We start from the raw sequence: 14,280 nt of genomic DNA, 5'->3' as shown, positions 1-14,280 counted from the left end.
TCGATTCGATTATTTTACCAAATACGTAAATTGCCATAACTTAATAAGTATTACTGTTAGACCAATGAAATTTGGTGAATTGATACATCTTGGTATTACACATAATGTGTTGTGTAAATATGTTTACACTGTAGTCTCACATTCGATATATATCGAATCTGCTTTTTCACAATTTATATCGAATAGCTATAACATATAGGATTTTACACCCACGGGCATTCTTGACCAGGAATTATATAGTAGATGACCATAGACTGGATATAAAAAAATGTCATTGCGGATTTTACATTACAGATGTCAGTATAATCGAAAGATCGAATCGATTATTGTAGCAAATACGCAAATTGGCATAACTGGATTAGTATATACGTTGGACCAATGAAAATTGGTGAATGGGTACATCTTGGTATTCCTCACATTGCCCAATGGAAATATGTTTTGCATGTAGTCTCACATTCGATACATATCGAATCTGCTTTTTCACAAATTATATCGAATAGCTATAACATTTAGGATTTTACACCCACGGGCATTGTTGACCAGCAATTATATAGAAGATGACCATGGCGTGGAAATAAAATCAATATCGTTGCGGATTTTACAGTGCAGATGTCAGTATAATCGAAAGATCGATTCGATTATTATAGCAAATACGTTAATTGGCATAACTTCAATTGTGTTTCCGTTGGAGCAATGAAATTTGGTGAATGGGTACATCTTGGGATTCCTCACAATGCCCAATTGAAATATTGTTTGTGTTTAGTCTCACGTTCGATATATATCGAATCTACTTTTTCTTAAAATATGTCGAATTGCTATAACATATAGGATTTTATATCCAAGGACATAGTTGACCAGGAAATATAGAGAAGATTTCTATTAACTGGAATTAAAATCTACGGCATTGCGGATATTACAGTGCAGATAGCAGTTTTATCGAAAGATCGATTCGATAATTGTAGCAAATACGCGAATTGGCATAACATGATTAGTATTTACGTTGGACCAATGAAATTTGGTGAATGTGTACATCTTGGTCTTCCTCACAATGCCCAATGGAAATATGCTTTGCGTGTAGTCTCACGATCTATATATATTGAATATGCTTTTTTTTTAAATATATCGAATCGTTATTACATACAGGATTTTCTATCCACGTACATAGTTGACCAGGAATTTTAGGGTTGATGATCGAAGACTGGAACAGGATTGCGAATTTTCAATACACGTGTCAGTATACTTGATAATTCGATACGATAATGATAGCAAATATGCCAAAGCAATTTTTTTCAAATTGGAATATCTTGAGAATAACTATTTTTTAGTACCAAAGAAATTTGGGGAATCGTTACAATTTAGTATTTTACACACAGCATTATGGACATATGTTTTGCGAGTGGTATATCTTTATATATATTTATCTAAGGAATCTGCGTTTCATTTTCAAGTTTCGCTTATCACAACGCTTTTGGACTTTAAGAGTTGAAAAATAACCACAAAATCATCACTGTCTTGAAATTTTAAAAACCTTATTCCAATTATGTCTCAGTGCTAAACTTAGCCTATTCAAATAATGAACTATCCGTCAAATGAAATCATATTGAAAATAAGAAATAATTTTAAAAGTAAACAATTAAGTTCCTTACCCTTTCAAAAACCGGCAGGGAAATTTTTGAATATTTTAAACACTTATGGACACAATACTCGACAACACGTGACACAACAATGTTCCCACCCTCCTAATTACCCGCTTGAAGAATTCAAGCACCCAATCGACTCGTTTATATTAAAGGTGTAGCAGCGTGTTGTGTGGATGAATCATATTTGACCCGCCATGTTTAAGCAATCAAAAATAAAATTCCCAACAAATTAACTCAGAGGAGAACTTAATTGGTGCAATAAAATGCATCAATTGCTAGGATATCTAACACATGGCTGGCAAAAATTCTATTGGTGGATATTTACCTATTTATTTCTCTGGGATTCGCGTGACGTTCACCCATTTTGTCTCAATATCGTACGGAATTTACTGTTTCCATGTCATGACGGATATACGACATTTTCGGGTATTTTGATTGCAATGCAAATAGTATTTATTGGAAAAAACCCTTTGAACGCTCTTTCAATAGGCCTGGCATGGATTTATAGTTGGATTATTTCTTTTCATCCCCATGACTAACCTGGGGCGTGACATTTTCATTACTTGAGCCCACTAGGGCGGGAATCGTTGTGAGAACGTTTTCGAAAAATTTTCAGCAGCGACGTCAAATGAGACAATATTTATGGATGTTGTATTTTAAAAGTCCAGTCTCCTGTGAGTACAGCCAGTGCGTTCATCACCCTACTCAGCGGCAGTCGAACAAACGACTGTCTTGACGCACGCTAAGAAAAATAGCATTCTCGTTCGTCTACCTATTTTTTATCAGTGACTAGGTACTCACTATTTTCGTTTTTCGCGGGGTGTTCTGAAAAATCAGAAAGGCCAGGAAATCTCAGGGATTTTATTTTTGCGGGAAATATCAGGATAATCTCTGGAAAATATCGATTTAATATTCGGAGATGTCAACTTTTAAAACTCCAACGGAAGCATTATTCCGTTTTCGGCTAGTCAAGGCAATTTTTTGTAGAATTTTTAATATTCCTTTTACTATCGGAAGCACTCAGTTTTGATATTTCTGGAACCTGAAATTTAGTTTCATTTCCTATCCAAAACAGTCGTTTCCATAATTTTTTACTTGTACATTTCTTCGTATCAATGCTGTTGATTGTAAATTCTGGCTGTTATATAACATTGCTCCGGCAATACAATATTTAATTATGGGAACGGATGGCGATATAATTAATTCAAACTATTTTAATGTTTCATATTATGCTGTTTATTGCTTGTCTGCCTACAAATATGCAGGTTTATTAAATATCCTGTACCTTTAATATCCAGAAAGAGTACTAGAAACTCAATTGTATTTAACGAAAGAAACAAAATCGATTTTTATTCTGGAAAAATTGAAGATTAACCTGCAAAACCTGGTAATGTCTTGGGACTTTCAAATTCTCAACTACTGGACGCAGTTTTTTCGTGATACTAGTACTTGGGTGTCATTCCCAACGAATTTTCGTCGCATTCCGCCTCGACCTCGGGCAATAAATACGTTGGGGTAATATGAACTGACTTCTCTGGGAGTCCGATCACCGGGTATGGTGTCCGGGCATCGACCGATGGGGTGGGAAGTTTAATATCCCGTCCGTCGGTGCGGGCATAATTCACTGCGAGTCCCTTTCGCACGCGGCACGAATGGTTTGTAGTATTACGATGGCATCTGTCTCTTCCCTTTCCTTACCGTTTCTCAATGGGCGCTCATCGTATCTCAATATAGAAGAGGCGCTTACTTTATAGGGCAACATTCATACTCAAATCAATGACGGTACAACTTGATAAATTTGTAAACCTAAATGTACAATTTTATACTAGAACAAAAATACCGCAATACTATTGTGTACCAAATTATTTAATATCTGTCTACGCTATGTCTTTCCATGCGAAGTATGTCTTTCTCATACGAAGTATGGATTGCAATTATATCAATTGCCAGATGGTGTAAAAAATATGAAAATTCAAGTGAATTTAAAAAGAAATACCATGAAGTATTACTAAATGTGAACTAAACATAGTGTTACACTGTAAAAAATCATGATTTTTTTGTGTATTCATACATTTAACTTACTGTTAAATATTTTGTGAAATATTAGGCCGGATTTTGTAATACTGATGCATCATGTAAATCTTCCTATTGCTTGTACTACTTGTGGACTCCAAGATGTGGGTAATCAAATATGTTCCTAAGGGACTCACCTACCCCGGAATAATACACTTTATTTTCCAACTCTATCTCTTCAGGAGGATTTCTCTCTTCCAGAGAGAGGGCTACGCGGCTTGTAAATTACCTTCCGTTGTGTCCATTACCACACCTCTGTTCTTCTTTCATCTTTCGTAGCGGCTCTTCGCCGTCGACGAAATACGGAATGAAATATGGTGAAAGTAATTACCGCGCATATTCGTTCCCTAAAAAAATGTACGAGTACGTACCTGCACTCACTCGGCTTTGCTTTAAAATAATTTTATTTCGCTGAATACTTTTTTCTCCGGGTGTTTAATCTTTTTTTGCCCATCAGGTAGGTGATAGTTGTATCCACTCGTTATTTCGTGTTCCAATTCTGTTTCCATGTTTTCGAGTTGTTTATGGCGACGCGTCGCGACGGTGAAGGCAGTATTTTTTTCAAGTTGCGACTCGCAAACAGTATTTAATCTTCAAGCTACGTCAGTAAGCGTGGTGCGACTCCCACGTTGGGGCCTTGAGTGTTCTCATTTCAAAAACTGAAGCATCCGGATGTAGAGCTGGCAACCTAATGACAATCCATTCGTGGAATTTCTGGCTGCTCGTCCGTTTAATACCCTTTTGCTATAGTTATAATTAAGTGTTGTTTGTAAAATTTTTAAAGAAGCTGTTAGTTTTGACGCTAAGCGATACAAAATATTTGTAAATTGATGCGTGCCACATGATTAAGTTTTTGAAACTACTAACTTTATTTAGGCTTATGATGTGCTTGATGAGAACTAAGCTTAATTTCACAAAAGATTTTATGTATTCCACCAGTTTCGCCAATCTTTGGCATCCACTGGTATGGATCACTTATTTTATAATTATAATGAAAAGCTCAAAATGTTTTCTTCAATAATCAACCCTGTAAACACCACTTCAAAAAAGGATTTATGAACACTTTTTTAATTTGTTACCTCCCCCGTTGTATCTGGAGGTTAAGTAGACTGGTGAAAATAGAAGGAACAGTAAAAATGACAGATTTGTGAAAAAGTACGGAATTCTTGCCATGAGTACGATGCATTATAGTTGCAATGTGGAAACCTCTTTTTCGGATAATATTTCTTCCTCAAAATGCTCATAACTCTCAGAGATTTAGGTTATTTTGTATCAGTTTTTTCCCTCATTATTCGTGAATATGTTACTAGTTGATGATTATACTCATGACAACACAGATATAACGAAAATCGATTCTTATACAGGTATTTCGGAACTATGTTATAATTGTGTTTATTTCTTTACAAGACCATTGATTATTGCTCATTTGCACATCGAGTTTCTCCACTATTTCACTCCCTTATTAGGCAGACCCGTGTTCAGGCATCCCTTTGCGGACTCCGTGTTACTCTGTATCCTAGCTTATTTTCAATAGCTATTGCGTTCTTTATAAGAAAGATATGGGCGACTACCGATTTTTGAGCCGTATGATAAATCAAACTGGATCACTTCACATTTACTCTTATGGTGGTAGAATGAAAAAATACGGATATTAGGGTCACTCGTTTGGGATAAATAATGTAAAATAAGGCCTATAGGAACTATGTTTTGGTCTTCATGTAGTAGAAATTAAACATTCATCATATATTTTGTGATAAGAGTAGTCACCCTTTTTCCTAATCATAGAAAAGCGAATGAGGAAAAAACTTAGGAAATGGCAAAAGTATAGTTCTCATTAAGTACGGGAAAAATCAATCAGTACGGTGGAAGCTCATGTGACAAGAAGATGGAAAAAAAACTTTTGAATTTCTGTAGGCTTCAAGTGCAGTGCAGGTGCAGTGAATATTTCGTCCTGAGATAGTTAATAGAGCCATTAGAGAAAGAACCCACCTGAATTTCCATCTTTTTAATATTTTAATTTCATTGATTAAAAAAATATAATTTCCTAATCATGCCTAGAGTTCCTTTCTTAGCTATCTTGAAAAAAATATATTTTATGTGGATGGTTAAGATTTTGCAATAAATACGTATTCTGATAGATTATTATTTTATTCGATTTTTTTTGTTTTACGGAAAAATGGAGTAATTAGCACGGAATAATAACATAGTAAAAAATAAAATCATAGGATATTGCCTCATAATCGTTAGTCACCTATCCTAATATTGGTTTGACCCATTTCTTTCTTCTTTCCGCTAGCCTTTCCATAGTCACCCATTTCTTCTCCTTTACATGCTTGATAGCCTGCCATGGGTAACTCATACGGAGCCGTCCCATGCTCTTCTTCTCTTACACCTGAAATTTTACAATTGCTTTCATTTGGCCATTATGCCTTATAATGTAGCCAACTACTATAAGTTGTTCCATCTTAAGGTTATTAGAAGAATTATATATTGCTTAGTGAGTCATACTCCAATAGTTTAGGGATTAATTTTATGATCGAATATCAAAGTTTTCATGGTCATAGTGTTAATAACAGTATGTTGTTATTTGTCATTGTAATTGTAACCAAGAGTACAGTGAAAAGTATCGATTACTCTTGAAAGAATACATATTAAAACATAATTGCGATAGGAATAGAAGGAATAATCACTTTGCTATTCCCACATGGTAAGGGGCAAATTCCTTCTATTCCTACGATTATGGATTTCCACCAAGTTACGCCCGCTGCTATTGATTATAATTGCGGTATTATTTTTGCTCTTGATTGGCGGTCACCATCCCACTCCCCTCTCGCATATACGATCTTTGCTTACTTCGTTGGTGGGAGCCTGGAGATAAGAGCGTGCGAGGGAATCAATCCTGAATTCAAGAGTTTCTTCTTTAGCTCTCCACCCTAAGGATAAAGTCACGCATTTAATCGTGAGTATGATTTCGGGAAAGTCTTGATTTTCAGTAATTTGCACTGCCAATAGATTCCGCGATTGGTCATTCAATCCTGCAGGTCACGGAAATATTTTTTTAGTGTGTTATGCATGAAAACGTTTTCGCTATCTGACTGGTTTGAGTGGGAAATAAGTCTAAAAAATGGTAAATGTGCGCTACGTGACGCTTTTACTGCGGTGGTATCCCAAAGCGAGGAGCGATGGTGCGCGTTATTTTCGGCAATCGAAGCGCGCCTCGATGGAAGGGGCGTGGGCCAGTTGTTCTTTTGTTTTCTTTCGGGAGCATTATTTTCTCCCGAAGAGAAAGGTCGAAGGAAAGCTTCTTGGATACGTTGTGACAAAAGGAAAGAGTAATATATATACCGGTCTCTTTCGGCGTCGTCTTCATGTGTGTTTTAGCTAGGTGGTGGTGCGGGTTTTTGGAGTTTTTTTTTGGGCGAGGTACGTGAGGAAAGGAGGAAGGGGACAAACACAGCGGGGGTTGGATGCTGTGAGGGAATAAAAAAAACGGGAATACGAATGCCCAGAGGGGAAAGATACACGACTCTTCCTCCAATCCCCCGTCCTGAGTGGAGAAAGGATATATTTCATACGTGTGCGAAGAGTAAGGGTGGAAAGTAGGCTCACGCACCCAGAAAGTCTTTAGGAAATCGGAGTGGTAGGGTTCCACCCAGGGATGAAGAGGAAAGGGGAGGAAAGGCTTTCCACTGTTTCATTTTCACACGCGGGAAATACTTTATCTCGGTTCATCCACACCCTCATCACCATTTCAAGGTTCTTGTTTGTATTTTTTAAAAAAGGTGCCGCTTTCGTAATGGGAAGGAAAATACTGGATGAAAATGCTGAGCGAGGTGAATGGATTCTTCAAATTCGTGTTCGTGCATGATAATTTGTTTTCACTCGAGGAAAAAAAATCTCATCTTTTACCATCGAGAATATTGATGTTAAATCCTTTGAGTGCCATGTGAGAAGATGTTGCTGCCTGAGCTTTTATCCGTGTGACGAAAAGTAAAAAAGTGTATGAGTTCTAATATTAGGAATGAAATTACTAATTATAATCTCAGTTTGCATTTAGGTGCTGAATTGAATGAAGTAGTCTGTCACTGAATTAACGTTGAGCAATATCTTCTAACCTATGATGGCTGCGGCTCATTTAATCCTCGAATATTTTTTTGTTTAAATGGACCCTACCCCTCCTTATTTCATCCATACACTGTACTAGTTGTGTATATGATTTTCGTCTGAAGATTTTAACAGCTTCTTTCATGTGATGGAAAAATAATAATGCTCTAGTTTAAAGTATACCTGGAACTATAACTTATATAAAATTATACGGGAGTCACCCGCAATGCATCTCGTTTCTCTTGATAACGCTCCCAGTAGGAGGAGTGAAACGTTGAGTGAAAATATGTTACCTACACAGCAATATCTGAGAACCACCACCAAAATTGTGTATATGATGTTTAATGAAGGAAAAATGATAAGACATTTAAGTGATTCGTTATTCGCGCCGTTGTATGATAGATGGCTGTTATATCTCCATGGAAGGATGATTCATATGTTTATTTTTGTAAACGGAATCACTTTCAATTCAACCATAATCTTGTGATCTCACGGCGCTAGTTTTGGTACACTGAAGGCTGCTCGTGTTTCCCGTTAGGTTTTTGCTTTCATAGTTAGCCAGGCCGTTTTTCCAGTGCGTAACTGAAAATTTCAACTCGCACTCTACTTCCCTATATAGATATTTGCACATCCTGCCTCTCTTTACCACGTAAAACTGGTATTATATCACCATGGAAGGGTTATATTTAGAAAAAGTCCAAATTTAGAAAAATTCTACTTATTTCATTTATGTGCCTCTTGTTCCGTTCGAGTTATGATTGGAATTAACAAGTTATGCCGAGGTAATATTTTGACACAGTCTTCTGAAACCCGGTCTTGGGTGTTGTTGCGATCGCATTTTCATAGCATTATCCTCACACTTACCACGTACCGTCTTACATCTCATGCTGTTGATTACTATCATTCTCTGTCTCTATTGTTTCATCATTTTCTCCATAGATTCTATCGATGGAAAAATATCGATGGAACTATAATATGATCTATACTATCGATGGAAAAATAATAATGCTCTAGTTTAAAGTATACCTGGACTAGCCACGGTGATAACTTATACGGAAAATACCCGAAATGCACAATCGTGCGAAATATATACCTTGAGTTTCGATATTTTAAACATCACAGTCCTAGGTGAAGGCGTTAGAACACCAAAGTAGAGTTTAAAGAGGGCAATCTTCAATGGCAATTTCTTGGGTCGTTGTGTAAGCAAATTTTTTTCCTAAAGTATTTTGACCAGGGCATAGATTTTCCTTAACGTAAATACTTCGGTTGAATGTTTTAGAAAACCGAGGGTGGATTTTCGGGGTGGGCGGAATTGGAGTATGGTCTTAGATGCCGATTTCTGGGTTCGCACCCAAGGGAACTCGACGCTTTTTGGGCCGTAATTTTTCGCTTCGCTTGCGACATTTTCCGCTCGGCAAAAGGAATTGTAGGGCGTCGGGAGTTCGGGGAGGAAGCATGCTCGAATGCTGATGGTGGTACGGAGGTCGTTATCGTCAAAAGGAAAGGGTCGCAGGCGACGCTTCGTTTTGTCTTTGCCTGCTATCGCCCGTTCCCTGCCGCCTTTAAAGAACGTATCCCAGTTTTCCTTTACTTCGCTCACGTTTCATTCTTTCTTCCCATGTAAGAATTTTTTCTGTTTTCCACAGTGGTATGCACCTGAAGCTGAAGAGAATAAAATTATTCTTTCATTTCTTCATCTATGTTCCCATAATCTTTTGTGTTACCACATTTAGAAAAATTCTAATTATTTAGTTTATATGCCTCTTGTTCCTTAGATATAAAGTTAAAATTGTTACGCCGAGATTTTTACGTAGTCTTTTGAAAATTACAATATGCCTGCTGAAGGAAACATTAGAAATTCATAGTAAATTTGTCCTTTTTTATTTTTTATTCCCCGGGCTACTTGTGCCGGCGTCTTTATTTTGGCGTTAGTTTATTTTTAAATAGATAATTGAGATATTATCTCTTGGCCTCTTGTTTGTTTATAAAATTCTCGCATTCATAAGTGGTACTCAAGGTCAGCTGTTGAGTCATTTTTGATACTTTTATGTTATAGCCTGTAGTGTAGGCCGCAAGTTATAAATTTAAAATTGGACTTGCTGAGCGAAGGTGTAGAACTTCTTTTAGAGAAATTAAGTGGGAATTAGGGTGCACTAAAGGAGATCAATGTTGGAGGTGTAATCGAATCTTGCGAGATTAAATTGGATATACTTCGTTTTCGCAGAAGCCCTTTCAATTTTTTATTGCTTTAGGTACCTCCTACTTCAGGGCTATGCAATCTTTGCGAATTTTGTGATATGATGGAATTGGCCGTGACATTGCTGTGAATTTAATGGATATTCTTTGTAATAGAAAGTTACCATCATCAGTTTGGAAACAAAGCACATGAATTAATAAGATACATAAACTGGTTTTACTCGCCAGATTACACCCCTGTCTTTCACGAAATTGCAATTCATAGAATAACTTTATGTTTTTTTGGATACAGTTCGAGTCCTAGGAAATTATGTGCATCATAATTTAAAGTTCTTCCTTTGGTTAATCCGTAGATCTAAGTACTATAATACGGCCCTATAATTAACATAACCGATCATCAGGTGCAGAGAACAAACTACTATGTCGATTGCAGTCCACCAGAGTTTATTAGAATTTTCCTCAATTGTTGTTCCATCTATTAAGTAGGGAGACATGACTGGTTGCGGAAGTTCAACCATCAAGTTTATTATTTTCTGAAATACATTTTTGATATTTTTATGGTCTAGCCTGCAGTGTAGGCCGTAAGATATTAATTTAATATCGGACTTGATGAAGGATGGTGTGGAACTTCTTTCAGAGAAATTACCTGGGAATTAGGGAGTAATTAGAATCAGCTAATTCTGCTCAAGCCTAGGCCACTTGTCCAGCCCTCGCAAGCTGGTGATATACTTTGAAAACGGAAGTTAAATTAATTTTTATTATTTCTATATCGCAATGTATACGTCAATAAAATATAACTGATATTTCAACTTCGCAATGTGCAGTGTGCACTCTTTCAATGTTACTCAATCTTCCTCGCCCTCTCCCAGCTAGTCACACATTTAAATGTACCTCATCAGACGAAATCGATTTTGAAGTGTTCAATTCAATTTGAAGCATTAAAACTCTATTTAATACCGATTTGTGAACACTTTCTTGTGGAGATTTTTACTGTTTAGCGCGATGCCTTTTCGCTAAGATTTTGATGCGAAATGACTCAACTAACTCAAGCTATGAGCCAGAAAAAAAGGAACAAAATTTTTCATTCTTAAGCCCATGCTATTGGAGGGGCGCTCGACGGAAATTGTGCCACAGCATCATAGAACTGGAAATACATGGACCAGAAATGTTGTCAAGCCAAATTCCGAAGCCTCTGTGTCTACTCACCAGCGTGTAGATGGCACTGGTGATGGCAGCATGTCTGGCGTGAAGGCGACAGCAACAACCTCTGCCGCCGTTGATAGCGTCGTAAAAGATGGCTGAGGCACCTGCCTTCATCTTGTTCTCCTACTTCTCAGCATTCCCAAGTGGATTCTTGTTCGTCTCGACCTGAGAGGAAAGGAAGTTGTTGTAGCGATGGCGACAGAAACGACAATAGGTATTCGATTAAAAATGAAGTCTAAGATCCCTTGCGTTCCTTAAGAACAATAGGTAAATTTTATTAGATGGATAGTAGTAATGCTAAATTTGTAGTAAACCGTTTGAATGCCGGCCTCAGTGGCGCCCTCAGTGGCGCCCTCAGTGGTGAAGTCCCCGACTGCTAACCTATTGGTCGCTGGGTCGAATTCCGCCTGGGTGGTTTGACCACCATCCACCCACATACATCCAGGCCATGGATGTATGTGATTTTCAAACAAGTTAATTGTAAGAGAGGACTATGTAGTCCTAAAATCACTTGTCAAATAAAGACGACATTATTTTTATTATCTTCCGTAGACCATATCCAAATAGACGAAAAATGAGAATTTAAATGAAAATGGGACACCTGTATCTAAGTTATGACCTTTTTATGCTTCAGAATATTTGATTATTTTCTATAGGGTTATGGTTGGCTGGGATGGTATATGGTAGTTCGTGTATGTTAAATTTGTTAGCTTGTTGAAAACCCTGATGTAAAAGGCCGTAAGGAGCTGTTTTCGGTGGTATGGGAATAAATAAAAAAGATAGCTCTTGAACAGCAGTTTACATCTATATTCATCGTTCACTACCCAGCCACGGTGGCTTCATACCCCTCCGAGCCACTGAACGTGTCTGGTATTATAGTCAGCAATGAGCTAAGTAGTCGAAACTTTACGAAAGAATTTAATGAGATTTATTGCAGCGTACTTCTGCTTTTCTCCCCAGCGTACTTCTGCTAAATTTCTGAAAAAAATCGTTTGTTGAGAACAAACACCTATTTCTGAAAAATAATTCATTGGATATGTAATAATTATCGGTGTAATATGCATATAATGTTTGCACGGGTTGTATTTGCTATTTTGATGAGTCAATTTTTTTTACCGTCGATGTCGATTTATTTAAGCCGGAATGTTGTTATAAAGGTAATTATTTGGATTTACATGCCCTTTACTTCATCTTTTATATGAATAATACTTAAAAATCAATAAAACATCTATAAAAACCTATCAGTATTGCGATAAAGTAGAACTACTCATGCGTTTGATGAAATAAATCGCGAAAAAGGTGCGATGACACTGATCCACTTGTTCATGTTGAACCAACAAGAAAAAACTTGTTCAGGATGATTTATTACACTACCTCGGTTGAACAGTCAAATTCATTGTCTTGTTAATAAAACATGAGTTATTGATTACACACAGTCACCTTTTTATATTTCTCATTTTAGTAATGTGTAAATATTTGCTGTTTCTATGGCTAAGACATGATAGAAGACCCGGTAACTGGCCCACACTACGACGCCTGCGTCGAGTCTGTTCGTGTTTGCGTCCGCCGTCTACCCTTCGACGTCAAAAAAAGATTTAAGGCTCTAAGAAATAAATCAATTCCAGGGGTAATGCTAATATTTAATCTTCGTTTTTTGATTCTCTATTAGAGCTCAATTTTAAGTTGTCAGTTACCAATGCCTGCCTCAGTAAACAAGTGCATGATCTCCAAAGCGCTGACGCACGTCGAAAAAAAAATACGCACCGACGTCTCTCGGATACAGCAGCTGGTGCAGAGTTTTTATGTGATATAATTGGTAAATAAAGGAATTCGAGAGGATGCGATTTAGAAGTTGGGCGTTCAATCGGAAACGAAATCGTAGTTTGTAAAATGATTCCGTAGATGGAAGAGGAAGGGAAATAATGGTTAAAAAATTCTAATTCAGCCATTCTCTCGCAATTATAACGCTAAAATTCCCGGAAGGTTATCGCCCATGTTTTCACGAGCTATTGGAGGTGGTATTATCCGTAGGTCTACCTACTTATCTCTAAAAAATTCCTCATATTCTTAATCATATTATAGGGCTCCTAAATCGCTTCTATATTTACTGGTTCAGGGAGAACCGCTCGTAGAAGAAAAAAATAACTCGCATGAGTGTAAGGAAAAGAACTTCCTGTGGCCGATCTAAGGAAGGGAAGATTGTCTGAGAAGCAATTATCCACTATGTGTTACGTCATCAACTTATCTGAGTTTGGGTTAAGACGGTCAATTTTTATCCAATACTCGCTCAAGAAGTTGGCTGTGACTTGAAAAACGGAAAATAAAAGATCTCCTTATTTTTCAAAATATATCACAATCGATAGTACAAAAGAATTGGTGAGCTAGCCCAATGAAGTCATCGATATTGGTAATGAGAATTTAGTTTATTTAATTGAGAATGGCAAAAGTTTAAGTTCTGGTATACATTAGAGGTGGTATTATTCTTAGGAGTACCTAATTATCTCTAAAAATTTCCTCATATTCTTAATCATATTATAGGGCTCCTAAATTGCTTCTCTATTTTTCCGAGTGTGTGTGACGTCTACTTGTGAGCTCCACAATAGAAGGGAGTTATCTTTTATTATTAGTTTAACTGGCATTTTTCCAATCAAAGAAAATTTATCGCTCACTCAGTGATTCAACCCAATTTTTGGTTTGTATTGGTAAGGGTAGAGCTCACGCCGAACTTAGCCATACGAGTGTGGATTTCACGCATTCAACGTAGGGGGGCCAGTTCCTTTCCTTGGGCCACCTCCCATCTCAAGGATTTTTCTTGCGAGTGTCCGAAGGTTTCACCCGGTATTTGAACCCAGACCTTTAGATTAGCAGCCAAGCGCTCCACCCACTAAGGTAACTCGATCCGCCCCAAAGAAATTCCATTGGGTTGAATCACTGAGTGAGCGAGAAATTTTCTTTGATTGGAAAAATGCCAATTAAACTAATAATAAAAGATAACTCCCTCCTATTTTGGAGCTCACCAGTAGACGTCACACACACTCGGAAAAATAGAGAAGCAATTTAGGAG

At 37.2% G+C, this 14,280-nt stretch overlaps 1 protein-coding gene across 1 annotated transcript in view; it reads right to left on the bottom strand.

The window, feature by feature from the left end:
• LOC124162509 overlaps nucleotides 1–14,280 on the bottom strand; it is a 287,546-nt gene that overhangs the window by 116,345 nt on the left and 156,921 nt on the right. The window contains exon 3 of the mRNA XM_046539075.1: nucleotides 11,220–11,381. Coding sequence (XP_046395031.1) covers nucleotides 11,220–11,330 — 111 coding nt within the window. The 5' untranslated portion in view covers nucleotides 11,331–11,381. The remainder of the gene's footprint in view (nucleotides 1–11,219; nucleotides 11,382–14,280) is intronic.

The sequence above is a fragment of the Ischnura elegans genome, chromosome 7, assembly GCF_921293095.1.
Source record: "Ischnura elegans chromosome 7, ioIscEleg1.1, whole genome shotgun sequence".
In the NCBI taxonomy this organism is placed as follows: domain Eukaryota; kingdom Metazoa; phylum Arthropoda; class Insecta; order Odonata; family Coenagrionidae; genus Ischnura; species Ischnura elegans.
This window is presented reverse-complemented; position numbering and strand designations above follow the sequence as displayed.